This window comes from Marmota flaviventris, chromosome 2 (assembly GCF_047511675.1).
Source record: "Marmota flaviventris isolate mMarFla1 chromosome 2, mMarFla1.hap1, whole genome shotgun sequence".
Lineage (NCBI taxonomy): Eukaryota > Metazoa > Chordata > Mammalia > Rodentia > Sciuridae > Marmota > Marmota flaviventris.
In genome coordinates, this window is record NC_092499.1 from 60,775,519 (window position 1) to 60,803,428 (window position 27,910).

General features: G+C 36.9%; 2 protein-coding genes across 6 annotated transcripts in view; one reads left to right on the forward strand and one right to left on the reverse strand.

Moving 5' to 3' along the window:
- Nucleotides 1-2,196: 2,196 nt before the first annotated feature.
- Nucleotides 2,197-14,752, forward strand: Klhdc2 (kelch domain containing 2). Of its 4 annotated transcripts, none has more exons than XM_027929486.3 (14): nt 2,197-2,408; nt 2,892-3,081; nt 6,220-6,299; nt 8,703-8,820; nt 10,432-10,547; nt 11,053-11,134; nt 11,305-11,388; nt 11,842-11,922; nt 11,997-12,055; nt 12,418-12,527; nt 12,907-12,979; nt 14,003-14,090; nt 14,178-14,230; nt 14,443-14,752. In XM_027929486.3, exons 2-14 carry the CDS (start codon nt 2,929-2,931, stop codon nt 14,564-14,566), a joined length of 1,221 nt encoding a protein of 406 aa, XP_027785287.1. In that variant the 5' UTR covers nt 2,197-2,408; nt 2,892-2,928; the 3' UTR covers nt 14,567-14,752. The 4 variants fall into 4 exon arrangements, with proteins under 4 accessions (XP_027785287.1, XP_027785290.1, XP_027785291.1 ...); XM_027929487.2 differs by lacking the exon at nt 2,197-2,408 and adding an exon at nt 4,423-4,513 and having other exon boundaries at nt 2,993-3,081; XM_027929489.3 differs by lacking the exon at nt 2,892-3,081 and having other exon boundaries at nt 2,198-2,408.
- Nucleotides 9,186-27,910, reverse strand: part of Nemf (nuclear export mediator factor) — a 53,206-nt gene continuing 34,481 nt past the window's right edge. Inside the window, exons 21-33 of one of the 2 annotated variants that reach the window (XM_027929620.2) lie at nt 27,709-27,767; nt 27,507-27,627; nt 25,538-25,817; nt 24,868-24,910; nt 24,686-24,735; nt 22,141-22,288; nt 20,630-20,707; nt 20,076-20,273; nt 18,162-18,194; nt 16,630-16,730; nt 16,488-16,531; nt 16,335-16,414; nt 9,186-16,098 (exon numbers count right to left, since the gene is read on the reverse strand). In XM_027929620.2, the coding sequence (XP_027785421.1) occupies nt 16,021-16,098; nt 16,335-16,414; nt 16,488-16,531; nt 16,630-16,730; nt 18,162-18,194; nt 20,076-20,273; nt 20,630-20,707; nt 22,141-22,288; nt 24,686-24,735; nt 24,868-24,910; nt 25,538-25,817; nt 27,507-27,627; nt 27,709-27,767 (1,313 nt within the window). In that variant the 3' untranslated portion in view covers nt 9,186-16,020. Of the gene's footprint in view, nt 16,099-16,334; nt 16,415-16,487; nt 16,557-16,629; nt 16,731-18,161; nt 18,195-20,075; nt 20,274-20,629; nt 20,708-22,140; nt 22,289-24,685; nt 24,736-24,867; nt 24,911-25,537; nt 25,818-27,506; nt 27,628-27,708; nt 27,768-27,910 lie in introns of those variants that run through there. The other variant, XM_071607876.1, reaches the window with a different exon arrangement.

Consider the following 27,910-nt stretch of genomic DNA (forward strand, 5'->3'; position numbering starts at 1 on the left):
ACAAAGAGCCAAATGTGTTTCAAGAGCCAAGAGAATGCTAATGTAAACTGGAAGGAGCAAAGGACAGCCCCTCAAATGGAGCTGGAAGATAAGCTGGGGCCAGGCCATGCTGGGTCCTGTACTCACCAAGATAAGAATTTTGAACTCTATCCCAAGAACTGTGAGAGCCAACACAAAAGTTGTTAGTAAAGTTGAGGTAGGATAGAAGGCGTGAGAAATAAATAGAAAGGAGACATAAAGGGTGGGGTGGTACACACCTGTAATCCCAGAAGCTCAGGAGGCTGCAGCAGGAGGATCCCAATTTCAAAGCCAACCTCAGCAACTTAGTGAGACCTTGTCTCAAAGTAAAAAAATAAAAAGGGCTGAGGATGTTTCTCAATGGTTAGATACCCCTGGGTTCAATCTCCAATGCCAAAAATCAAAATAAAGCAAAACAAAACAAAAAACCACAAAGGAAGGAAAAGGAAAAAAGATTTTAATTCAAAAATACTTCAAAGTTTTCCAGGCCCTTCGCTCCCTGAGCTGTCCTCCCTTGCCAGCCTGTTACTCCCCAATGCCTGGGAAATCTGTAATTTTATCTGTGAATCATTAATTAACCCCCCAATAAATAGATTAAGCAAGAGTAAATATGATGTCTCAAGAAAACGATAATTTAGGGGACTTTTCCAGCACGACTGAATGATCAGATAAGGAAAACCATGTCAGCCTGAAGATCTTGACTGTCCAGACCACCATAAACCATCTTGAGATTGCCAGACTGGGATCTTCCTACATAGACACCCCTTTACATAGGTATGTATGTACTTACTCACTGGGGACTGACCCCAAGGGAACCACTGTACTACATCCTCAGCCCTTTTTATCTTGAGAAAGTCTCATTAAGTTGGTTAGGGCCTAGCTAACTTGTCGAGGCTGGCTTCAAACCTGTGATCCTCCCGCCTCAGCCTCCGGAGTTGCTGGAATTCCGTGCGCCACCGTCGCCACGCACCAAGTTTCCCTTAAAATAACTGCAGGGGAACCGTTCAAACCTGTCTCTCACTCTGAATGAGGACCTGCATTCTCCCTTGAATGTGTACCTACGTTTCTAAATGACCCGTCATGTCCCCAGCTGGCACGTATTGAAATTATTTTCCCTTCTATGCCAAGAACCCCGCTGGTACTGAGTCGAGTCCCCCCCTTCTCCCCGGGAACTCTTCTTCGGACTCCGCTTCGGACGCTTCTTCTCTCGTGTCAAAATGACCTGATAAAGATTTGCAAAGCTGCTTCACAATAAACCTTTCTAACCCCAAATTGTACTAAGCAGCCGGGCGCGGTGGCGCGCGCCTGTAATCCCAGAGGATGGGAGGCTGAGGCAGGAGAATCAAGAGTTCAAAGCCAGCCTCAGCAAAGCACTAAGCAACTCAGTTAAGACATTGTCTCCAAATAAAATACAAAATAGGGCTGGGGATGTGACTCAGTGATCAAGTGCCTCTGAGTTCAATCCTCGGCACCCCCACTCCCCCCAAAATTGTACTAAGCACAAATCCATCACATCGGAAGGGACACTACTCCAAGAAATCCTGGTGAGCCACATTGGTGAGCCTTGTACAAACCAAGGTGAGTAGCAAAGAAAGTCTCAACAGCTACCAGAGGATTTGTTTCTTTTTGGAGGCTTAAATTAGTCCTATTAAGTAACTCTCTTCTCTGAATTCAAGTGAGCATAATGTCAGCAGAGAAAGTTTCAGACAGCGAAAATTTAAGTGAAAAAAAAAATGCTTTGTTGTTCAGTGTATTGCTGTTCTGTGTAATGTTCCAGGGTGAAGAAGGGGGAAAGAGAGGACGATAAAGCACGCCGCTCCCACCGCAAATTCTAGAGGCACCATTAAATTAGGAATTTAAGATGTATTCTAGTCCAACCCCTATTACGTTACACGTGAGTTATGTAGTTTAGATAATTTGTAATTTCCTTTTGGCCTAACTTAAATGTATTATATAAGAAAAAACAAAACCCCAAAAAACTGTGAACAGGATTCGCTTTCCTTCTGGAGAGCTGAGCGATTACAGTTTATGATACGTCTTTTAATACGATTCTCCAAACTGAGAGACAGTTTGCAGCAATAAAAATCAGAACGCCCGCGGAGCCCGAGCAGAACCTGCAGGGAGCCCAGTTGGCATCGCTCAGCGAAGCTGCGCGTCACTGGAGCTGGGGTCACCGGGCCCAGGCGCCACCCTCCTATTCGCAGGAGAGCGGGCATTTACTCCTTATCTGAGAAGCTAAGATTGGAAACTTCCTGTTGGGCAATTTTGATGCCTTGTCCAGACTGGGAACCCTTTGAAAACACCCTTCAATTAGAAAGGAAAACTCTCCAAAAGAAAAAGGAATGCGCGAATCTGGCTAAACCCTAGCATATCCTTGTAGCTGCCTCAAGGTAGGGGACTTGGAGCGTGCGTGGACTTCGCGGGGCCACGTAGGCGTCCAGGCCCAGGCCCGGGGCGGCGGGGCGGGCTGCGGCGACCGCGGCGGCGGGAGGACCCGGCGCTGGGGGCGCTGAGCGCGGCAGCAATTCTGGAGCCCGACGAGCCGCGTCAGCGGAACCGGCGGCTTCCGGCCGCGGCGTAAACAAGGGCCCTGGACTGCTGGAGGCGGGGCGCAAGGCTGCTAGAGCTAGCCAGTCGACTGGACAGCCCTCCCCTCGCTGCTCCTGCCCTGGGCCCCCCTGCTGTCCCTCGCCCCCGACCCACTGCACGCAGGGCGCCGGGGCGGTGGAGATCTGAGCTCGGAAGAGCAGGGCGGGAGACAGCACTGGCGGCCAGCAGGCCTGCACGCCGCGCCTGTCATCGCCTCTGCCTTCTCCTGGCTACGCGCCGCTTTGCATTTCTTTCCTTTTCTTTGTCTCTTCCCGGCTCACAAGTGTGGACATTCTTGGTGCACGAAAGTGCAGCCTCAAGATGGCTGATGGCAACGAGGATCTGCGGGCGGATGACTTGCCAGGGCCAGCTTTTGAGAGCTATGAGTCCATGGAGCTCGCCTGCCCAGCCGAGCGCAGCGGCCACGTAGCCGTCAGCGACGGGCGCCACATGTTCGTCTGGGGCGGCTACAAGGTCAGTGGGGGGCCGGCGGGCTTCGCTTGGCTGGTGCGCGAGCCGGTCAGTGGCCAGGCGGGCAGCAGGAGCGGGCTGTCCAGGGCGCTTCCCAAATCTCTCGCCACGCGACTCTACCCGTTGGGTGTGTGTGTGTGGGGGGGGGGGGAGGGGTGTCTTCTCGTGAGTCCCCCAACCCGTCTCAAGGCTCCACGGCGGTTGTCACGTCAACCTCAGCTTACAAAGCCCGCTTGCCGCGCCCCCCCCCCCCCCCGCATTGTTGCTATTGGAGCGTTATTCTGGAGAGGGCACTGTTAATGTGGGTTGGTGGTGGATGACTACGGAACAGGTTTTATTTAAAAGGGTTGGGGGTGTGTAAGGAGATGGCGTTATGAGGTCACCCGGACCCTTTGTCCGGACTACTCAGGAGAACTTTACCTATGAAGCTGAGGCCAGTTGGGCCATAGGTAGCTTTGCCCACTTATGGGGTGGCCCAGGTGTAGGAATACCCTGGAATTTTGCAAGGCCACGGAATCGCCTTCTTCAACCTCCCCGCCTGTGCAGTAAGCAGTACCAGCTACACCAGACTATTGTTTGAACACAACCATTTTCCCTCTGGTTTCAGGAGTGAAAGGGTTGAAGTTTTTAAGAAGAAACCTCCATTTAGAAAATTAATGGAATATTTCCACCACTAACCAACCAAGAACCCCTAGCAACATGTTATTAGATCGCAGCTCTTTGACACCCTAATCATAAAATGTGCTTAGTTCAGTTTAGAGCCAGTTGCACCGCTTCTCCCGCCCCGCCCCGCCCACCGAGGAATCCTACCCAGATGTCTTCAGTGTAAAACCGTGCTCGCTCATTCGTTCTGTTCTTTTATTGGTTTTAGTTTTCCAGTGACACTCTACATTCTAGAATTCTCTTATTAGCTGGGTTGGCTGTGATCCATTTCGACCACGAAATCCTTTATTCCTTTTTGGTTTTGTAAGTGGTCAAAGGGAGCATTGTCTAATATGTCTGAGACCCCAAGTTCAATCACGTGTACCGCGGAGGTTTCATTTGACCAGGGCTGAGGGAATTGCTTCAGGGGTAGACCTGTAGACTAGCCTCGCACTCCGGAGGCCTTGGTTGGGTGGGGAGGATCTCCCCTTACCGAAGACTCGAAATCTAGTTTCTTGCACCTTGCCTTAAATGAGTTGCTTTGTGACCCTGGTAAGTTTAGCTCATGGTACAATTGATCTGATCACAGTTGACCAATTTTGAGGTAGCTCCCAAAGACAGCTGTCCTGACACTGTCATTTGGTTCAACTGCAAAAGTACTTTTCTTTGCCAATCCTAATTAACCTGCCATGTTTTCCCCAGCTTCCCATGAATAGGTGTGTAGAAGGTTGGGGAATGGAACTGTGAAGAGGGAGACAGTAGGCACAGGAAACCCTTGGAGATTGTTTGAAAGGTAGTAAACTTTGGCTTCCTTCATGTCAGGCTGGTCTCATTGAGATCAGGATTGGGGGTATGCAATTGTAAAGAGGGAGGGATTAAGTATGTAGTGATCATTATTAAAATGTAAATACTTTTGAGGGGGAAACAGCATTCAATCACACTTCAGTCTAATACTACTTTATAATTCTATCAGTAAAAATCAGCACTAAGGGAAAAGGATTTTCAGGTTGTGGGGAGGAAGAGGACCATCACAGCAGATTTCTGATTAATTTATGAGGTCCTGGGGGTAATTTATGAGGTTGGGGGACTCATGAGAGGCAGTCACTGAAGTGCGTGATTACCAAATGCCCTCCCTCCTTCATATATATATATATATATATATATATATATATATATATATATTTTTTTTTTTTTTTTTTTTTTTTTTTTTTTTTTTACTGGTACTCTTGACAGCAGGCACAGGAAACCCTTGGGAATTGTTTCAAGGGTAGTAAACTTTGGCTTCCTTCATAGTAGTGGGTTTTCCTCCCCAGGCCAGGCTGGTCTCCTTGAGGTTAGCAGGTTAACTTTCAATGCTTTCTCATTCTTTTTTTCCTACCACTTAAGTGATAGAGTAGAAAAAGAAATGTTTGCATGGTTAACTGATCTATTGCTGTAGTTTACTACCCAAATTTATTGGACTTTTACACTAATTTTAAGTGAACTGCATTTTCAGTTTACGGTTTGTGTTGACACTGCTTAAGTGGCCAAGGAGTACCTAGTTCTACATTTTTCCCACATCAAGTGGGAAATCTAAATAAGATTGGTGAATTTTATTAATATTGCAGTATTCTGTTGCAAGCTTGTACTCCAGCTTTGTAAGATGTTACTAGTGGGAAAAAGTACAAAAGAATTATTTGAATTATTTCTTACAAATTCATGTGAATCTATAAATATCTCAAAGTAAAAAATAATAATTTAAGAAATGCAAAAAAAAAAAAGAAAAAGAAAAAAGACAAAGTGTACAGGGAGGATCAAAGACTGAAAATGTGAGGCAGTCATCAAAGTTCAGGAAAGAATTCCTGCTTCCACCATAACTTGCTAAGTTGGGCAATTTACTTAACTCTCCAAAAAAACCTGTTGTAACATCAACTACTTTTTTGTTGTAAGTATTAAATAAAGAGATTTGTGGACAGCATTTGGTTCTGGCATATGGTAAGCTATCTTTAGGAGTTAATACCTGAAGGGAATCGGAATAAAATAAGGAACTTACAGTTTTGCATAAAGACTCAATATTCACATATTTGCAGTTATGCCCTCTATTTCTTGTCATAAAATGAGTGAAAGGAAAACCTGGTTAGAACACCACACATATGTTGGCATGAGTTGGCCACTTTGTGTAGTCTGCTGGTCACAGCACAGATAACCAATCTCACCTGAAGTCATGCAACTGAAATTTGATGCATGGTCTGTTTAGGATAGAGCAGCCTTAGCAAGTTCCCAGAGGCCTTTCAACTCTTTGCACCATTACAATGCTATATAAAAAAATGTGCATTAAGGACTATTTACATTAAGCTTTACCCTGAGTATGTGGTAAGAGTCTAGGAGAATTGTGCATTTAATCTAAGTGTAAGGCTTATTTATTTTTCATTCTAATTTCATAACTGCATCCTTAATTTCATAATATGCCTCCTTAAAATATCAACTACTGTTATTTGCAATTGTTTTGATTCTTCTTAGAGTAATCAAGTCAGAGGATTATATGACTTTTATCTGCCTAGAGAAGAACTATGGATCTACAACATGGAGACTGGAAGATGGTAACTGGGTATTATTGGGGGGGGGGACTAAAAAAACCCAAATTACATTGCAAAGCAAAAAAATATTTTGGGAGCTGGAGATATAATATAGTTCAGTTGGTACAGTGCTTGCCTAGAATACACAAGGCCCTGGGTTCAATCCCCAGAACCACCACCACCAAAAAAAAAAAAAAAAAGATGCTACTCTGAAAACAATGTTCTAGTTTAACTGTTTCATTTCTGTTTAAAATATCTTTTCAGAAACAGTTCAGTAATTACTAGATACTTTTATGACCTTAGAATAAATTTCTATTCAGGGCACTGTAAATACTATTCAGAGCTCTGTAAAGTACCAGGAGGCAGCAGCTTCAGACCCTGGAATGAAAAGATGATAAAAGTTCCATATACCCTTTTTAAATATATGACATCTTAAGATATATGTCTTCTGTTACATGGTATCTTAAGATTTAGTTTGTTTGAATTGTTAGGTTTTAGATGGCTTAGAATTTTATCTGCTAAAAATAAGTTCTGCACAAATCTCTTAAAAAAGAGTATATTCTGGCCTGGTGATATAGCTCAGTGGTTAGATCACCCTGGATCACCCTTAAAAAAAGAAAAGAAAAAAAGAGTATGTTCTCTTTAAAAACCAAAATGAATCTTTTCTTTTATATAAAACTGGAATATCTCTTTTGCCAATTGCACAACAGTGATAAATAAAGAACATGTCATTCAAATTAAAATGTTGCTCAAAATGCTGGGTGAACCATGTTTGGGGATTTATAAAAGGGTTTCCAATGGTTTGGTTTGTGAGAACTTTGCACTTTGGTATTTTACCTATTGTAAATCTAAGAACAAGAATATTAGAATAGTAGGCCCACTTGAGGACTGGGGCTATAGCTCAATGATGCGAATACTTGCTTAGTAAGCATGAGGCTCTGGGTCAAGTCCTAACACTGACAAAAATGGAGGGGAAGTCCCACTTAAAGAGTTAAACTTGGGGCTGGGATATAGCTCAGTTGGCAAAGTGCTTGCCTCACATGCACAAGTCCCTGGGTTCAATCCCCAGCACCAAAAAAAAAAAAAAAAGAGTTAAACTAAGAGTCAGGATTATTTCTGGATTATAGCAAATCAGTGTTACTATGAGCTATTTGCAAATCTTTTTCTAGAGAACTGGAAACTTTTATTTGTACAGTATTCCCTAATAGAGGACTTCTACATATTTTTAAATTAAGAGTTTTAAAGACTAGACATGGTGGCATACACCTTTAATTTGCAGTTTAGGAGGCTGGGGCAGGAGGATTACAAATTCAAGGCCAGCCTGGGCAACAGTGAACCCTGACTCAAAATATTAAAAGCTAGGAATGTGGCTCATCTATCCTGGGTTCCATCCCAATAGCACACACATATACTCAAAACGTTTTTTAAAAATAAACCTACCAAAATGAATAAATAAGTTAAAATAAATTAAAAAAAAAACAAATTTCAGGGTTAGCAAAGATGAACTGATAAATGTATCTGTGTGAACAGAGGACCTTGAATGTGCTATTAATATTATGAATCCTAGAATTTTTTGATTCAGATTCATTTTTAGATTCAGAATGAGTCAATACTTACCAAAGCACTCACAAGTGCCTGGCACAAAGTAAATAAACACCACCACTTAGGTGTTTGAGTATTACATAAGAATCTGAATCAGATTCATTCAAATGGCTAAAAGGTGACTGAATAAAGAACACTGAATTAGTCTATCAAGACTGGGAATGCTGAAGTTTTCCTCCTGTGGTCTTGACTTGAAAATAAAACAGCTGCTTATGGCCATGTGAATAAATAGCATAGTTTAGTTTGAGAAATATAAAATGGTTCCCAGAATAATAAAGTATAACACAAGGGGTTGGGGTTGTGGCTCAGTTGTAAAGCACTTGCCTAGCATGTGAGGCATTGGATTTGATCCTCAGCACCACATAAAAATAAATAAAATGTCCATCTACACTAAAAATATTTTTTAAAAAGTGCAACATAAGGGGCTGTAATTGTGCCTTAGTGGTATAATGCTTGCCTAGCATGCATGAGGCACTGGGTTCAATTCTCAGCACTGCATATAAATAAATGAATAAAATAAAGGTCTGTCAACATCTAAAAAACACTTTAAATTTTTTTTTTTTTTAAAAAAGGTAACACAACACTTAGGGTTTCAGAATCTCATTTTGCCTGCAAGTAGGACCAGCTGGGCTCTATTCATTGTCCATAGAATAGAAAAAGAGGAGAAAGGTTCATCCCTTGAATTGATTTCAGGTCTAAGAGACCCTAGAGATACTGGCCCTGTTATTTTACTCCCTTTATTGAGGGACTATAAATAGAAGAAAATGAAGCTTTGCCTTTCTTAATTTTTGGTAAACTTATATATATTCAATTTCCCTCCCTCAGGAAAAAAATTAATACTGAAGGTGATGTTCCTCCTTCTATGTCAGGAAGCTGTGCTGTGTGTGTAGACAGGGTCCTGTACTTGTTTGGAGGTCACCATTCAAGAGGCAATACAAATAAGGTTAGTGTTCTAAGAATTATGGCTCAAGGCAAGTTTATTCTTTTAGACGACCTCACATTACCCAAGTCAGATTATTGTTTATATCTGTTCCAGTTTAAAAATATTAGTACTTTGATTAGGGTACAAATTGGAAACAAGATGTAATCATGGAGGGAAGGGTAAAGATGAACAGAACACTCAGAAAGTCATAAGGATAAATTGACACTGAAAAAAATTCAGATAGTAACATTTCTATAATATGATACCCTAAGACACTGCTGCTCAGATTTTGCTCATATATTTTTTTTTCCCAAATTGTCATTTGTTCTCTTCAGACCAGTAAGAGACAGATTTAAGATTCAGAAGAACACATGATATAGGCAGACTCCTATTAATTCATTTATTTGGCAACTTAGTAAGCACCTTATATGCTGAGTTGGACACTGCAGAGAAAAATGAATGATAACAGTTCTCTACCTCAAGGAGTTCAATCTGGAAGGGACACACATAAGTAAATGATTATATGCACACAGCCTGACACAAGTAATAATATAGTAAATACTATTAACTCTAAAAGAGTCCTTGACATTGGGTTTGGTAGAAAACCAAAGAATTGGTCAACCAAGAGGTAATGTTTAAACTGAATAATAGGGGTAGTCAATGGTGCAGAGACATAATCAAGTATATTTTACTCAAGGAAATGCCAGGGATTTTTTATAGGTGTGATATATGGTTTAGATGGTTTCAAACTGTGCTTCTAGAAACCAGGGATTTCTTTGAGGTACCCATGAGAAGAATGAATGTGTAGTGTTAGGTGGGCTCCACACTGCCCCTCCTCCCCCATTTAAACAAGTATTAACTCCACTTTTGTTTTTACATATTGGGCTTTCAAGATTTTTGTTTGAAGAAATGGTTCTATGCCTAAGAGGTTTGAGCTGTAGTTTGGCCATGTATTTTTCAGAGCCCTGGGGGAGAAAAATAACTTTGACACAATCTGAAAAAGCTTGGAAAGGAGAGCTGTGATTTTTAGAGGGTGGTCACAGATGGCTAGGATTCAATGTTCTAAGTCTGACCAAAAGGAAGCTTGAGTGTTTGAGAAGTGACTGATATGTCAATATATCCAGTTACCTGGATGGGTAGACAACATTTAACCTTTTAAGTACTGATGGATCTTTAGCTCCCAGAATTAGGAGCTCCCAGGTAGGCACTGAAGACGTGTTTGTTAAATTGAACTTAAAGGTAAAATTGACAGACTTGATTTTGGTTTTTGGTAATACTGTCCTAATATGTATAAATCAAATCAGTTTGACTCAAAGTCCCTGTCTACAGCAAAATAAGGAGCTTATGCCAGACGGTAAATAAACACATTGTTGATTCCTTCATCATAAAAGGGTGGCTATGAAAAATTAGTTGAAATAACTGTGTTCTTAGTGATTTAGAAATTTACATTCTGTCACAAGTTCTTAGTAATCTTGACTCCGACCCACCTGGCAGTCAGTCTATAGTCACAATTTCAGTAACACTGAATTAGATGGCACCTTTATTATTATAAGCCACAGTAAAATTAATTGCTAAATAAAGTTGAATTTCTTCCACATAACGAAATCTAACTGAATTTGTTGCTTCTGACAGTTCTACATGCTGGATTCAAGGTCTACAGATAGAGTGTTACAGTGGGAAAGAATTGATTGCCAAGGAATTCCTCCATCATCAAAGGACAAACTTGGTGTCTGGGTATATAAAAACAAGTGAGTTAGAAAGTAATGTAGGTTTGGATTTTTATGCAGAAAGTAGTTTACCATTCAAATATCCTACGCAATAAACAGTATAGAATATAACTCATAGGACCAATATGAATATTAAATATATTAACACATAAAAGCATTTAACACAGTACTTAAGATAAGTGTTAGCTATTATTATTTGAATAAGCATATTCATAAATATAAGTGTAACTTTTCAACTTGTACTATATGTCAAATTAAGAAAAAAAATCACTTAGGAGCCTGAGGAAGAGGACTGAAAGTTCGAGGCCAGCCTGGGCAACTTAGTGAGACTCTGTCTCAAAATTTTAAAAATGAGATAAAAAAGGGCTGGGTATGCAGCTCAATGATAAAGCACTTGCATAGCATGCACAAGGCCTTGGGTTCAATCCATAATATTGCAAAAAAATAGTGAGAAAAATTCCTTGGGTCCTATCCTGTAGATGTTTGAATTTTTAGTGTCTTTTTTTTTTTTTTTTAAATCAAACAGGCTAATATTTTTTGGAGGGTATGGCTATTTACCTGAAGATAAAGTATTGGGAACTTTTGAATTTGATGAAACATCTTTTTGGGTAAGTAAATTTCATGTTTGCATATGGCCTACTTAGTATGTTGACATAATACATTTTATATACACTAGTAGTTTTGTTCACTTATTAATAAATTGAACGTGGCTGTGTAATTTTATAAACATTATCTGTAAACTAACTCAAAGAGGGTCTTTTTTTTTTTTTTTCTGTAGAATTCAAGTCATCCAAGAGGATGGAATGATCATGTACATATTTTAGACACTGAAACATTTACCTGGAGCCAGCCTCTAACTACTGTGAGTTAATAAGCAATAATATACCATTAAAACAAGGCTATTTAGAGGAGAGGGGAATATGCCAGAGTTGGAGATGATGTGAAACTATTGTTTCTTGTTTTCTGGAGAGACAATCCATAGTTTTCATTATTCTCCAAGGAACTTAGAACTCAAGAGTAGTTTAATGAATGTATATAGAGACTAACCCAATATTTATTACCTAATAGATGGTATATAATAGCAGCTGTTACTGGTAATATATAATCTAGTTCTAGATGGGAACTTAAATTAGATTTCCTTTCCCTCTGTATTAAATAATGCATCAGTCTTCAGTATTGCTGTTGTCTAGAAGTCTGTGCTTCAGCTTTTAAAAACTCAAGTATTTTGCATATAATTTTCTACATCAAGACTGGATTTTCCCCATTTCTAAATAGTTCACTTATTTATTAAATTGCTTTTATTACTTTTTAATAGGGTAAAGCGCCTTCACCTCGTGCTGCCCATGCCTGTGCAACTGTTGGAAACAAAGGTTTTGTTTTTGGAGGCAGATACCGAGTGAGTATATAAACAGTTTCAATAGCTTACTTTTGAATTCTTCAAAATGTAACTACCTAATTATCCTTTTTTAGGATGCTAGAATGAATGATCTTCACTATCTTAATCTGGATACATGGGAGTGGAATGAATTGCAAGTATCACTTTAGATAATTATTCAGAAAAGTTTTTTTTAAAAAACCCTTTCTCCCTATACCTTATTATTAGTATGTAATAAACTTGCTTTAATCTTCTTTATGAATTTAATAAACATGATTACCAGGGTTCTTAAGGATGGAATTTTATTTCCAGTTTCAAAAACTATGTGCCTGGCATAGCAAGCATGGGCTTTAATGTTTGCCTTATTTTCGGGGGGGGGGGGGCGGGGGGGGCGGCAGTAAGACCCTTAAGTCTCCTTTCCTAATAATCCCATCTAAATTTTAAAAGAAAACTTAAATATTTCTCTGCATTAAATATAGTAGCTACTTTGAAACGGATGTTGTAACTTTTTTTCAGAATTCCACAAGGCATATGCCCTGTCGGCCGATCCTGGCACTCACTCACACCAGTTTCTTCAGATCATCTTTTTCTCTTTGGAGGATTTACCACTGAAAAACAGCCACTAAGTGAGTCTTTAAAAAACTTAAATATTTATATATCACTTACATATAATAAATAAATAGCTGAAAATCATTTTATTTTAGATGTATCAAGAGTGTATAGGGTTGGCTTGGAGGTTTATTAATTTTGATCCTATACATACTGAAATTATGCTACATTGTACATATTATGTCATAAATCCATTCCTCCAGTAGAGAAATGACCTGCAGTATGTAAAAGCCCTGAAGGCTGTAACATGCAGAGGTGGTTAACTGCAGAGAAAAAAAGGAGGGGAAAAAAGGAAAAACTTCATTACTTTTTTTGCACAAGTTGTGCCCTTTAAACATCAATGTCATAATGAAAGATAAACATACATCACAGCTTTTTAAATTTTGCTTCAATCAGGTGATGCCTGGACTTACTGCATCAGTAAAAATGAATGGATACAGTTTAATCACCCCTATACTGAAAAACCAAGGTATGAACTATTTAAGACAATTCTTATACTGAATTAGGCCTAGAAATGTGCAAGACTAATAAGAACTGAGGATATTTTAGCTATATTTTACCCATATTCTTATTTTTAAAAATCTTGGTATCTATTAGGGTTTAACATCATACTTCTCAAAGAGAACCAATGTTTTTCTTTTGTGATACTGGAGATTGGACCTAGGGGCCATGCACATGCTAGGCAAGTACTCTACCATGGAGTTATATTCCCAGCCAAGAAAAACCAATATTAATTTGAGTATCAAATGCCTTTCTGTTATTATCTGTGTAGGAAGAATAGGGCTGCCCTTTCCTTCTGCTATCAAAAAATCATTGACACAGTTAAAACTTAAAAGCAAGTTGTTTACCTGAGTTGAACCGCACCTAAGTTTGTAATTAAAACAAAAACAAAAGGAACTTGTAAGGGGAGAATTTAAAAATCTTAATGTATGGGAAGGTAAAACAACTGCTGATTAGATTTACAATAGCAACGTACAACAGGATAAATCAAATTATCATTGTCAAATGAACTGTTAAGGACAATGATTTACTCAGCAATGGAGTTCAAAGCACATTTAGATATATCACCTGTATTTTTCCCCCAATCCTCTAATCCAAGTACAGGCATGCCACTAAGATTTCATTTGGTTCAAATGACTTTTCTATAGAATTATCAGGCTTTAAGACTTTCAGCTTATTGGGGCAGAACTTCAGCACCCCTCAGATGTTCTGTGTAAGGCTAACTTATTGCTATCAAAGACCTACAAAACACATCATTGAATTCAAACCTCTTCACTCCATAAATGAAACAGAGACAAATAATATCCATATAAAATCAACACTGATTTTTCTACTTCTGCTACTTTTCCTTAAGGTTTTATTTCTCATGGTCATGTTTAGGCACAACAACTATCTTAAGATCTCTAATCTTTATTTCACTAGTTATGAGTGTGAATGATCAATTTGGTCTTCTGGGTGACTTCAAATTCAAGTTTTTTTTTTTTAAATTCAGGCTATGGCATACAGCTTGTGCTAGTGATGAAGGAGAAGTGATTGTTTTTGGTGGGTGTGCCAACAACCTGCTGGTTCATCACAGAGCTGTAAGTATACCACTTCATATTACTACTGAAACTTATCTGTGATGCACTTGCCTTTTTGTTTTTAATGTGTTGACCTCTATTTTTCAGGCACACAGTAATGAAATTCTTATATTTTCAGTTCAACCAAAATCTCTTGTACGGTAAGTAAATTTTTCCTTGGCACTTGACACTTTAGTGTTCTTAAAAAAACAAAAAAAAAACAGGTTTATGGATTATTTAAGAGCAATGAATCTTCATTGATGTAATCAGTTCCTAAAGAAAGAGGTTTATTATTTATTTATTTAATTTTAAATTCAAGTTAATGTACTTTAAACAGCAAAGTGAAATTATTTTTCTTTTGTCCACTTTTCAGGCTAAGCTTAGAAGCAGTCATTTGCTTTAAAGAAATGTTAGCCAACTCGTGGAACTGCCTTCCAAAACACTTACTTCACAGTGTTAATCAGAGGTTTGGTAGTAACAACACTTCTGGATCTTAAGGCGTCATAGATAATGCCTCAGATCTTCTTGCATGGACAACAATCCTGTAATCATCACAGAGTGGCATCATTTGTATAATTATATGCATTGTTGTAGTTTGCAGCTTTTTGATTTTAATGTGCATGTGAATGGCCTAGAGAACCTATTTTTGTGTCTAAAGTTTACAATAAATGTATTTAACACCAGTAACTTTCCTCTATTAAAGCAAAAAAAAGTAACACTTAGGCTTTTTACCCCAAAGATTGGTTATTACATTTCCTTTTGTTAACTTCAGGATATATATCTATAGAAACATACTAAATAATCTTACCATTATCAAAATGGTAGTTTTTTTTTTTAAGAAAACATTGGAATTTTAGTTTTTCTTTAAATAGCAAGAACAGTCCATAATTTTATAGACTAACATCATAAATACAATAAAATGTTTTTTTTTAACATTAATTTCAAATGGAAAACTATTCTCAATAGAGACTAAAAATTGTTAGAGGGACCAACAGCTATTCAATACTTGACCTTAACACTTTGGTGCAGGGGCTGGGACAAGAAAGTGGTTGAAGATAGACAGATGTTGTCCAATCAATTAAAAAAGTATATTTTATAGCTCATAAATGAATGGAAATAATGTATGACTTTATTCTCCATTCTGATAGGAGACAGAAGAAGAAAGCTGGGTCAGGAATCTTTAGTGGTAAGCCTAAAGTGCACTTCTGATATTACAGGTTGATATTCTATTACATGCTATTGATAACTACTAGACATGGAAAAGAAAATGGTACAGAACTGAATGAGATTACAAGGAAGAAATTAAGATGAAAAATGAAGATGTATAAATGCATTGAAATGATCAATACCAGTTTCTTTTAGGTGTTATTTCTCAAGCTCTGAGTCATAAGAATTAGTATTTTTTACATCTGCTCTACTATATTTTTTGACAAGGTTTTCAAGACACAATCCTAAATGTTTAATCGCCCCCATTCCCACAACAAAAAACCCTTATGATTGGCCTGTTTCTCTATATATACACACAAATACATATGTATATATATATATACAGGTGTATATATATATATATATATGTTAGTTGTTATATACAGTAGATTACCAAGTCAGTAGTTTAAGCAACTGAGCCACACTTCACTGTTCAATTTCTTTACATCATGAAATGAATACTTAATATTAACCTCCCAAACTTCAAGATAATGTTGGAGAATAACTACAGATGAATATAATTAGCATTTAACTTTTCACAAATATTTTAGGAAATCCTATCAGACAGTGTTTCCTCTATATAAAACTGGAAAAAAACAAGAATTAAGTCGTTTTGGCGAATACAGCAAGGCAATGTTTAGTTCATTTTTAAATGTGGAAGTCCTGTTACATGGTGTTTTCATCTCTGAACTTCCAAAAGGCTATAAAATTGACTCTTCTCAAATGTTTTAGGATTTCATTTCAGCTATTTCCTTTTTACATTCAGAAGATTGGGTGCAGATACTTTCACTTTGCCAGGAATGTTTCTTGATAAATCTGTGTCCTAAGAAAAGAAAATTGCTGAATATTTTCACATTCTACATGGCAAATCATGTTTCTTTTATGACAACTATGAATCCTCTGCTGTGAAAAGAAAGGCATATCCAAAATTTTTTAATGGAAATGATTTTACTGCTTCAGTTTCAAGTTAAGACAGCATTTCTATAAAGCAATAGGAAAATAACTGCGAAAATGTTTAACTATACCACCAGTCTCCAGAGTTTTGAAGGAAAACTTTACCTTCACACTGCGGAATAAGTCTTTTTCTCTTGCTGTTGCTTCTTTGGAATGCATAAAACTATTCAAGGCTGTTTTGGCAGCTGTAAACAGAAAACAAGAATCTGGCTCTGTTCAGTCACTGAACTGCTTAAAATCATAATTTTAAAAAATTACCTTTTCCCTTTTTCTGAACTCCAGGAGTAAGTTTCACTTTATACCTTTAAAAAGAAATTGCATGAGTTACTAAATAGAGATTATAAAACAGCTCGTAAAAGTCACTGTGTCAACTATTTTGAGTAAACTAATGGTAACTTACTTATAGTTTGTCATGGTGGTGTAAGGGGCACATATTGGAATGGCAAATAGTATGATATCTTCAGGATGTGGCTGGCCTGTCAAAGAATCAAACAGATTTTCCTAAAAGGGGAAAATAAAAACAATTATAAAAGTAATTTACAACAGCCTTAAAAAAGGAAAACTAGGGGCTGGGATATAGCCCAGGGGTAGAGAACACTTGCTTAGTACTTGTGAGGCCCTGGGTTCCATCCCTAGCACCACAAAAACAAAGAATGAGGAAAATTCTAAGTCAATTGAAATTTCAACATATATTTAACTTTTTCTGATATAGCCTAAATAATGACAGCAATGCCTAAAAATTACTCGAGATGGAGAACAATCCTGTGAATTATGATGATACATGGTAATGACCACAGTTAGATTTTTTTTTTTTTTCCCTTCTCTGGTACTGGGGATGGAATTCAGGGGTACCTGACCACTGAGCAACACCCCGCTGCCCCTTTGAAGCAGGGTCTTGCTAATTTGTGCAGTCTAGCCTCTAAATCTATTTGTGGCCGGATGTGGTGGCACACACCTGTAATCACAGCTGCTTTGGGAGGTCCTGCTTCAGACTCTCAAGCAGCTGTGATTACAGGTGTGTGTCACCACATCTGGCCACAAATAGATTTAAATCTGTTGCAGGGAAATGGGATTTCGGCTAGATCAGTGATTCTTTTTTTTTTTTTTTTTTTTTAAGAGAGAGAGAGAGATAGAGGAGGGAGGGAGAGGGGGAGAAAGAGAAAGAGAGAGAGAGAGAGAGAGAGAGAGAAATTTTAATATTTATTTTTTAGTTTTTCGGCGGACACAATATCTTTGTTTGTATATGGTGTTGAGGATCGAACCCGGGCGCATGCATGCTAGGCGAGCGCGCTACCGCTTGAGCCACATCTCCAGCCCAGAGACCAGTGATTCTTAACCAATAATTTCTGTGCCCCAGAGGACACAGTTTTGATTTTTACAATGAGGGGAGGGAAAAAAGAAGGGGAAGTGCTTACTGGCATGTGGTACGTAAGAAGCCAGGGATGTTTTATCCATTCCAAACTGTAAACAGTACCAAATTTGAGAAACCCGGGCTAGAATAGCCTTTTCACCTGTTCTTCAGAAGAAATCCCAGGGCTTCTTAGAATTCTCATTTGGTGGGTAGGCTGCCTATAAGACTGACCTTATGTATTAGAGTCAGTAAACTTAAATTTAGGACAAAATGGTGACCTGAGTGTTGGCTTTGTGTCATATGCCTTTCTAAATGTATCACATATATTCTCAAAACAAGTCTCCTAGTAGGTACAGTTACTAAACACAACAATAAGGCACAAAGAATGAGGAAGCTGAGGCACAAAGTCTACTTCCAAGTTTACACAGTTATATCCAGCAGGCTTGGAATTCAAATCCTGAAAGTTTGACTCAAGATCATGTAGTCTTAAGTTTTAATTAGGTAGAAGTTTTGTATCAAATATTCTGGGATAGGACTATAAGAAAACTGTTGTAATAGTAATCTTAATATAAAAATCATACCTCAGTTCCCTGTTGATCCAGATCCTGCTCTTCCTGTTCAAATATATGAAAATTAAAAGTCAGCAATGAAATTTGAAACCATTAAACCATGCGGAGAAAGAAATAGTGAAATAATAAGACTGTCATATCCAACCCACAGGGTAGGGGCACCAAGGTTGTATTATTTAGTGTACCAATACTCTGAAGTGGATTGGTGTGTGTGCTTATATTTCAGAAAGCAATGCCATTCAAAGAGAAAAAAGACAGTTCCCTGAAGTGGAGAGAAAAAATCCTTCACATACAGTACATCTTATAGCTGTGAAAATTGTAGGAACAATTTTTTTTTTTTTTTTTGGTACTGGGGATTGAACCCAGGGCCTCATGCATGTGAAGCAAGTACTCTACTAACTGAGCTATATCCCCAGCCCCTGTAGGAACAATTTAAAATAATTAAGCTTGATATGTTTGTCAAGGGAAAAGAAAATGGAAAATTCTGATGAAAAGAACTTTTATTTTTAAATTTCTGTTTAATAGTTTTAGACAATTTTTCAAATACTAAGATATATACATAATTTTATTACTTTGATATGAAAAATCTATTTGGAAATAACTTGAGTCTGTCCAGGTTGCTAGAATGAAATACCTTAAACTGGAAAACTTAACAGAATACTTTTCACAGTTTTAGGAAATCCCAGATCAGGATACCAACAGATTCAGTGTCTGGTAAGGGCATGCCTCAAAAATGGCACATTGCTGCTGGCTCACATGGCAGAAGGGGTGTTCCCTTCAACCTTTTTTTTAAGGTACTAATCCCATTCCTCTAGTCCTCACCTCTTAGTACTATTAAATTGGGTATTTAGTTTACAACATAGGAATTTGGGGGGATTACCGACATTCAGACCATAGCACCTACCCATGAAAGAACATTAATAATTATTATCTTATGAATATATGTGCATTTAGGATTTACAGAATAAACTGCAGAATATGGTAAAAAAATGAGACCCAAAATGAGTTTTTAGAATTACTAAACAACATTGTTCAGGAGAGGAAAAAAAAGAAAATATTGTAATATAAAATCCCTATATCACCTATACTAAGCACACAATTTTTTTTTTAATATTTTTTAGTTGTTGGTGTACCTTTATTATTTATTTATTTATATGTGCTGCCGAGGATCAAACCCAGTGCCTCACACATGCTAGGCAAGTGCTTTGCCACTGGGTCACAACTCCAGCCCCCTAAGCACAAATTATACTCAAGCTTTAAATAAAAACAATCCTGATCAGGAAAGTAAAAAAATTTGATTCATCCTGTATTTTACACAAATTTGTAAAAATAAATGCTCAGAATGTCAAGATGTATATATTCATGCAAGATGATATATAAGTTTGGATTTACTGTATCCAGTTGATAAAACAATTGACAACTATCTTATCTGGAAAATGTTTTTTTCTGGGAGGAATTGGGTGATGATAGGGATGGAACTCAGACCTTGTACATGCCAGACAAGCATTTTACCACTGAGCTACACCTCCAACCCTGAAAAAGTTAACTTCTCAGTGCTTTTGCACCTTAGGATTTGGCCCTTGAATTATGTAACCACTTTCAACATATATTAAGATAATATATACTATACAAAAAATGCTTTAAAATTAATTTTTCATTCATCTTTAAGATACGCCTAATTCTTCGTCTTACTTTAATTAAGTTCCTATCAGAATCAAATCCTCTTCATAAAACTGATATTCTCTAATGGTTTATGACAAATATTTTATTAGCAGTGAACACTTACCATTTTTGTGCTTAGACACTGTAATTTTAGGCTTTCAGGTTGCATTTCTAAGATGCCTTTTCATTAGTAAGACGGCTGCCACTTGTCTTGGTTGGTCACCCTAAGTAAAAAGCAAAAGCCCACATGTGTGGAAGCCTTACCTTGTCATCATGTGAGTCATCTACAGCTAAGTCTTGTAACTCATGAGTTAAAACCTCAAGGGCTGGAGTTTCTTTCTTAATGCTCTCTGAAATCCTGGGTCCACCTCTAGGTTTCTGGGGCTGTTTCTTCACAGGTTCATCTTTTGTTTTTCCTTTCTTCGCCTTCTTCCCTTTTTCTTCTTTGTTTGAACCTGCAGACTTCAATTCATAGAGGAAAATTTAGTTAATGTTGTCAATATTATTGTCAAGATTTTCCCAAAGACAGCAGGATGTGGTGGAACACGCCTGTAATTGCAGTGATTTGGGAGCCTGAGGAAGGAGGGTCACAAGTTTAAGGCCAGCCTGGGCAACTTAGCAAAAGCCTGTCTCAAAATAAAAATTTTAAAAGGGTTGGAGATGTAGCCTAGTGGTAGAATGCCCCTGAGTTCAAACCCCAGTACAACAAAAGGAAAAAAAAAAGATTTTTAATAAAGATGTACTGAATGTTTATCACAAGTTAAGCATGGGCTGGGTGTCCACTGAAAAGCAAAAGAAATGTTCTAAATGTTACTTACCCCCAGCAATTTCATAATAAGTTCACGATCTTCTTCATCCTGGTCTTTGTATTTTTCCTTCATTTTTTTCATTTTACTCTACAAAAATTCAACAGTAAAATGGTCAACAAATATTTGTAAAGAAAAGGTGACTCTTTAACTCTGTCAAAATGCTTATTGAGCTGAGGATGTAGCTAAGTGGTAGGGTACCTGCCTAGCATGTGAGGCTCTAGTACCACCAAACACACACATAGCAAAGAACTTATTGAACAAAGCACCATTATAAACAATATGACAGATACAAAGAAGGATAAAGCCATAGTCATACTCAAAGAATTTGCCATATGGTAAAGAGAAGATACATATAGAAATAAGAATAAATTAACATTTAAAACATTGTAGGAAGGTGGGCTGGGGATATAGCTCAGTTCGTGGAGTGCTTGCCTCGTCTGCACAAAGTCCAGGGTTCAATCCCCAGCACCGCCAAAAAACTAAAATTAAATTAAAAAATGTAGGAAAAGTATAAACAAATTTTTCTGAGACAGTTTTTAAAAAGGAGGCATTTTCAGTCTCAGCAAAAATTGTGGGGAGTAAATGAAGCAAAATCTGAAAGTTTTTTTAAAAAAAGAAGTAAATTTACTGTAGTCATTACATTTAGTTAGAATCATGGTACACATAAAGGAAGAACAGGAAATCAGCTAATGTAGGCCTAGGCATTTACCAGTAACTAACTTTTTTAGGCAATGGGGACTGAACCCAGGGCTTTGAGCATGGTAAGCACATGCTCTACCACTGAGCTACAAAACCCCAAGCCCTGAGTTAATTTTTCAAAAGATACAGTAACATATTAGCACATAATCTTCGTAATACTGCTACAGCATTTTTTTTTAACTTTTTTATTTTTTAGAGAGAGAGAGAGAGAGGGAGGGAGGGAGGGAGAGGGAGGGAGGGAGGGAGGGAGAGAGAGAGAGAGAGAATTTCAATATTTATTTTTCAGTTTTTGGCGTACACAACATCTTTGTTTGTATGTGGTGCTGAGGATCGAACCTGGGTCGCACGCATGCCAGGCGAGCGCGCTACCGCTTGAGCCACATCCTCAGCCCCCTGCTACAGCATTTTAAAAAGTATATTCTATATAGATTATTTTTTTATTCATCATTTCCATTTAATAAAATAAATAAAAATTCTACCCAAAATCACATTGATAATTGAAAAAGAAACTAAATTCTCTCAATAAAGATCAGCTCTGGGGCTACAGGTAACTCAGTGGTTGAGCACTTTCCCCATCATGTATGAGACCTTGGATCGAATCCCTAGTACAACTCCTACATAAACTGAGAGCTTCTGAGGAGATGCTGGAGTTCTCTATGTTCCCTAAAGACTGTCTTCCTAGCTAGTCATCAAAGGAAGTCATACAGGACTCTTTTTTTTGCCTACATCTTCTATTCATTTAAACTTTAAAAAAACTCACAATCTCACAACTTCATTTGTGAATCATACTGTATCAAACAGATCACTACAAAGTTTATTACCTTTTGTCCTCGTTTCATTGGTTGTGCAACTGCAACATTTCTGTTTGTGTTCTGTTGAGTTTCCATGTGTACAGAACTTTCTTTGTCCTTTCCCTCTATTGCTTCTAAATCCCCTGAGTCACTTAGAAGTTTTTTCTTCTTCATTTCCCTAAAACAAATGAAGTGAAAAAAAGCAAATTCTTAGAATTTCCAAATTCTTAGTGCCCTAAAAAAAAATTCAGAGAACATGCACAATATATAAAAGATCATGATTTCTATTTAACCTGATAATCACTATAGAATAGTATACAAAGAGGCTCAAAGAATCACATAGAAAAGAGCTGAAAATTTTTCAGCTGTAATAGATTAATCATTCTTTGTGTTATCCAGGCTCAACATTCTGTCACCCTTGACTTATCCTTCATCTACCCACACTCACTCAATTGAAAACCTTGGGGTTGCAGTTGTGACTCAGTGGTAGAACACTTGCCTAGCAGCTGTGTGAGGCACCACATAAAAATAAATAAATAAAATAAAAGTATTGTGTCAATCTACAACTAAATAAATAAATATATATATACATATATATATATATATATATATTTTTTTTTTTTAATGGGATAGAGGGATTGAGAGAAGGGAAAATATGGCTTATTATATTTACTTCTATATCAATTTTCCAAATGAATTCTGAAGTTGTTCTTAGATGAGAAATTAAGGAGTCCTCTGTCCAGATTTCATAGCTATGTGCCTTAAGAACTTACTGATTTCATAATACTTATGTCCAAAAACATCCTACACTCCAAATTTAGGGATTAAAGTACAATATCCCATATGTCCTCTGACATAAAGATACAGGGTTGGTGAAGCTGGGGTTGTGGCTCAGTGGTAGAGTGCTTGTCAATCATGTGTGAGGCACTGGGTTCGATTCTCAGCATCACATATAAGTAAATAAATGAAATAAATGTCCACTGACCAAAAAAAAAAAGAAAAAAGAAAGAAAGAAAAGAAAACCTTGCTGGCCAGGATTTGTAGTCTTTGTATCAAAAACGGCCTTGGCAGATCTTAAGCATTTTCAATAAAACATTTGTTGATTAGTTATTGAATAAATAAATGGATACAAAAAATAAATAGATTAAGGAAGAAGCAAACATTCCATTGCTATATTTTTCTTCATATTCCCAGTTTAGGACCTCACCAACTGCCAAACTTTCTTCAATGTATTCCCAGTAATCTACCTAAACTTCTATATTAATATTCTTTAATTGTTTACCTATGTTACATTCCCATTCAAAATCCTACAAAGGTTATTTTCATAACTTTCAGGATAAAGTGCCAAATACTTAGCTTATCATTCCATGTTCTCCACTTTTGGTCCAAATTCACCTCTTCAGTCTTCCCATAATCTGTTCACTAATGTGAACTTTGTCTTCCTTTTGCCTTAGTCTATCATTTTCCCAAAGCAACATATATATTACTTCCAAATCTCTCTCCCCTTCATTAATGCTAATTTTCCTTGGAGTCTTTTATCTTTCTTCATATACTTAATGGCTACTATATCTTCAAGGTATATTTCTGATGGTATTTCCCAAAATATCTAAACTTAAAAGCAATCTCTCACTCCTACTGTATCACTTTGACAATACAATGTATTGATAAGTATTTCCTGAATACATGACTCAAAAATTTCTTGAAGGCATGAATTTGATATGTAAACCTCTTTGTATACTCAGTATAAGTAGAGCACCATGTATTGAGATGTACTGAGGGTTCTCTATAATTGTTTTTAATGATTGTCTTTCTAAACCAAAAGGACTTTATTATCTATTTCATTCCTCCTAGAGTACTTTATGTCTTTCCCATCCTGTAGGAGTTGTTCCCTTCCTCTGCCTTTCTATGTGCCTCCAGAGACCTGCTATTAAAAAAAAAAAAAGACTTAAATTTTTTCCTAATTTCAAGTATTCTTATTTATTCCTGTCAGTATTATCCTAGAACTAATCTGTCTGCTTAATACATAATAATCATCATTATACATGTTTATATAATAAAAGGTCCTTTAGTTTTTCTTTTTCAGTACTGGAGATTGAACCCAGGCTTAGCACATGCTAAGCAAGTGCTCTACCACTGAGTTACATACCGAGCCCAAAAGGCCAGTCTTATTACTTGATAATAAATTAGGGACCTAAACCTGAAAAACATTAAAGAGTTGAATATCTAAAAATAAAGCTTTGTGCTTGTCTTGGTAATTTTAATAAAGTAAGTCTTTAGAATAAATAGTCAAGTATTCTGTGATAGCTGAGCTATCATTAAAAAAAAATACAAAAAGTTAGGCAGAGTGGGGGCACCCCTACAATCCCCACTACTAAGGAGACTAAGGAAACAGGATCACAAAGTTTAGGGCAGCCTGGGCAACTTAGCAAGACCCTGTCTCAAAAAGAAAAAAATTTTTAAAAAGGCTATAGCTATAGGTCAGATCACTTGCCTGGTGTGTGCGAAGCCCTTGTTTGAACTCTAGCACTTACTAAATAAATAATGCCTTTCAGTTAGATAATACAAATATATTTACCTTCTTTCCTTGGCTGATAAATGTCTCCGGCCTTGTAATTTACTGTCATTCTATTAAAATGAGAACAAAAAGAAAGAAATAAAATTATTCAACAATATCATTGAATTTTTCAAAAAGTAAAATTAAAAAGAAAATATTGAGAAAAATGTAATTTTTTTAAATAAAACCTTAAAATAGCTTACTGAATTAGAAGATTCTTCTTTTGAAGCCAATTTCTGAAGGGACCTATGAAAACAAGAAGAGTATAAAGCCTGAAAACATTCTCATATCATACTCTAAATGATTTTTACTTTTGTATTTTATTTTTAAGAGTACTATAACTATACATAAGTTGAATTCATTGTGCTCTTAATTACTTATAATCCTACAAGTACAATCAAATCATTCATATCTCCACATTTTTTCACCAAGAAGGAAACAAGCTTACACATAAGTAACTTGCCCAAAGGCACATCCTAAGACTCAATTTTGATTGTCTGACTCCTAAGCCATTATTTATAACCCCAATAAAAACACTTTTTAAAAACTATATATTGTTACTTGGTGATCATTAAGACATTAATAACTAGAACACCTCTTTTTTAGATGGATTACTAGCCTTTAGAATCATTTGTTTCTATTCTGAACTACTTTGGTCATTTTTAATATCAATGTATTTTTCTACCCTGGTCCTGGGAATTTCTTTAGAGAAATTAAATGTGGAAAAAAAAAAAAAAAAAAAGAACAATAGCACTGAATAACAGAAAAATGAAGGGTGAAAGTATTGAAGTCAATCTTGGCATTGTCTTTATAAGGATTAACTTGTCATCACAGCTTACAAAATAAAACTTAAAATGTTGTCTATTTAATTACCTTTGGGACTGAAGGTGGGACAAGTCAATAGTAGTATCAGGATACTCTAGTGTCTCTTCTCTTTCATCCTTCATATCACTGATAGGCTCCTGATCTTTTATAATCACTTCAGATTCTCTTTCATCTTCAGAGCTTTCTTCCTGAATTAGTTCCTCATTTAGTTCATCACCACCACTCTGAACAGTAAGATCCTCTTGGTCAACCTGAGTCACAAGTTCTACTTCTACAGGAGGTTCATGTAATTCCTCTTTATCTTCTTCACTGCTAGTGTCACCTCCATCTATAAAATAACCGTAAAGAAACTGACAAGTCTATGTGATTTTCTTGAAAACTTCATATGAACAATTCTACTCCCTGTTGTCTCAAAAGATCACCCGAAAATCACCAGAATGATCACTGATCATTCTCATAGGGGACCACTCTTAGACAAAAGGATAATCTGTACAATCAACAGGTTGAACTAAGTAGATATTATGGACATTGCTACCATTTCTACATAAAAACTGTAACCTGCCTTTTTGGGGTATTTCCCAAAAGTAAGACAATAAAATCAGTTGTATAAATTCTGTAGCTTTTATTATTTGCAAATGAAAACTGAATTAATAATGCATGTTATATAACTGGCACATAGCAGGTGTGCTGTCTAATAGTAGGGTCCATCTGCTCCACCTGTAAAATGAAATGCCACCACCCATCTGTCATAGATGGTCATGAAAATTACATAAAAATTAAATAAATAAGCGGAGAATTATGGCACATGCTTATAATCCCAGCAGCTTAGGAGGCTGAGGCAGGAGAATGAAGAGTCCAAAGCCAGCCTCAGCAATTTAGTGAGGTCCTGGGCAACTTAATAATTATGATGTTTTTAAAAAAGGAAAAAAAAAAAAAAGGCAACTCAGCGAGACCCTACCTCTAAATAAAATTCAAAAAAAGGCTGGGGATGTGGCTCAGTGGTTAAGCACCCCAGGGTTCAATCCCAGGTCCCCCCACCCCCAAAATTAAATAAATATAAAGCACTTTATTCAGTGCCAGAGAAATAGTAACCATCAATCAGTATTAGTTACAAATGAAACAATACAATATTACTCCTATAAATGAACAACTCTAGGAAAAAGTATAACTGCAAAAGTAATTTAGAGAACAACTTTCCCTAGCTCTCTTAAGATAAATGTATTCCAGCAACTATAGTTGCTTTCTACTTGAAACATATTATAAAATCAACTCAAATTCTCATGAGAAATTGTACTTCTTATAAATTCATCTCTATTATTTCTTGTCCTTTTTCTGCAGTACTAAAGATTGAACTCAGGGGTGCTCTAGCACCAAGCTACACTCTTGGCCTTTGTAATTTTTTATTTTGAGACAGCATCTTGCTAAGTTGCCAAGGCTGGCCTTAAATTTGTGATCCTCCTGCCTCAGCCTCTCCAGTACTTAGTATTATAGACATGTTGCCACCATGCCAAGATACTTTGCTATCATTTCTTTCTTTCTTTTTAAAATATTTTTTAGTTATACATGGACACAATATCTTTATTTTGTTTATTTATTTTATGTGGTGCTGAGGATCAAACCCAGTGCCTCACATGTGCAAGGGAAGCACTCTGCCACTGAACCACAACCCCAGCCCAACTTTATTATCATTTCTAATTCCTAAACCCCCAATATAAATGATAATTCATAAATACCTGAGTCCTTTTTTTGTCAAACAAATTTATACATTAGCCATTAAACATTGAAGTTTTATTATATATACACTAAATTATGTAAGTTATGGATCCAATTAAATACTTTTCAACACACTAAAATAATAACTATATTTAACATATCCAAAACCAAACTGATAGATGGTATTTTCATGAATATTCTTTGAAATTTTAATTATCCCAAAATATCATTTACTTAAGGATTTAGAAGTAAAACTAGAAAATAAAAAATATCACAAGCAAATTTACTAAAATGTGTGAACTACCTAGTTGTTCCATTTCTTCTGAGATGAGTTCACTTGTGCAACTTGCCAGTGTCTCCATGTCTTCATCTTGCACTCGGACTTTACGTTCACCCCGATGTCTCCAAACACATGACTCATCTACCTATAGAAATAGTTCTTTTACATTTATAGAATTTTAGGTAAGAATTATGAGGGGGGAAAAAAGGAAGAAGTTGAAGAGTACCTTAAAGAGGAAGCTAAACCCCATCATTAGATATGAGGGAGGAAGGAAATTCTTTTTTCCTACAAAAGATAATATACATTGATGTTTTAAAAAAATTAGTTTTCTCCATTTTTTGTCTGCAAAATATATGACACCAATGATCATACCCATTTTGTCTCTTACTCTGACATGGGGAACATTTCCCATTTATAGAATCTAGCAT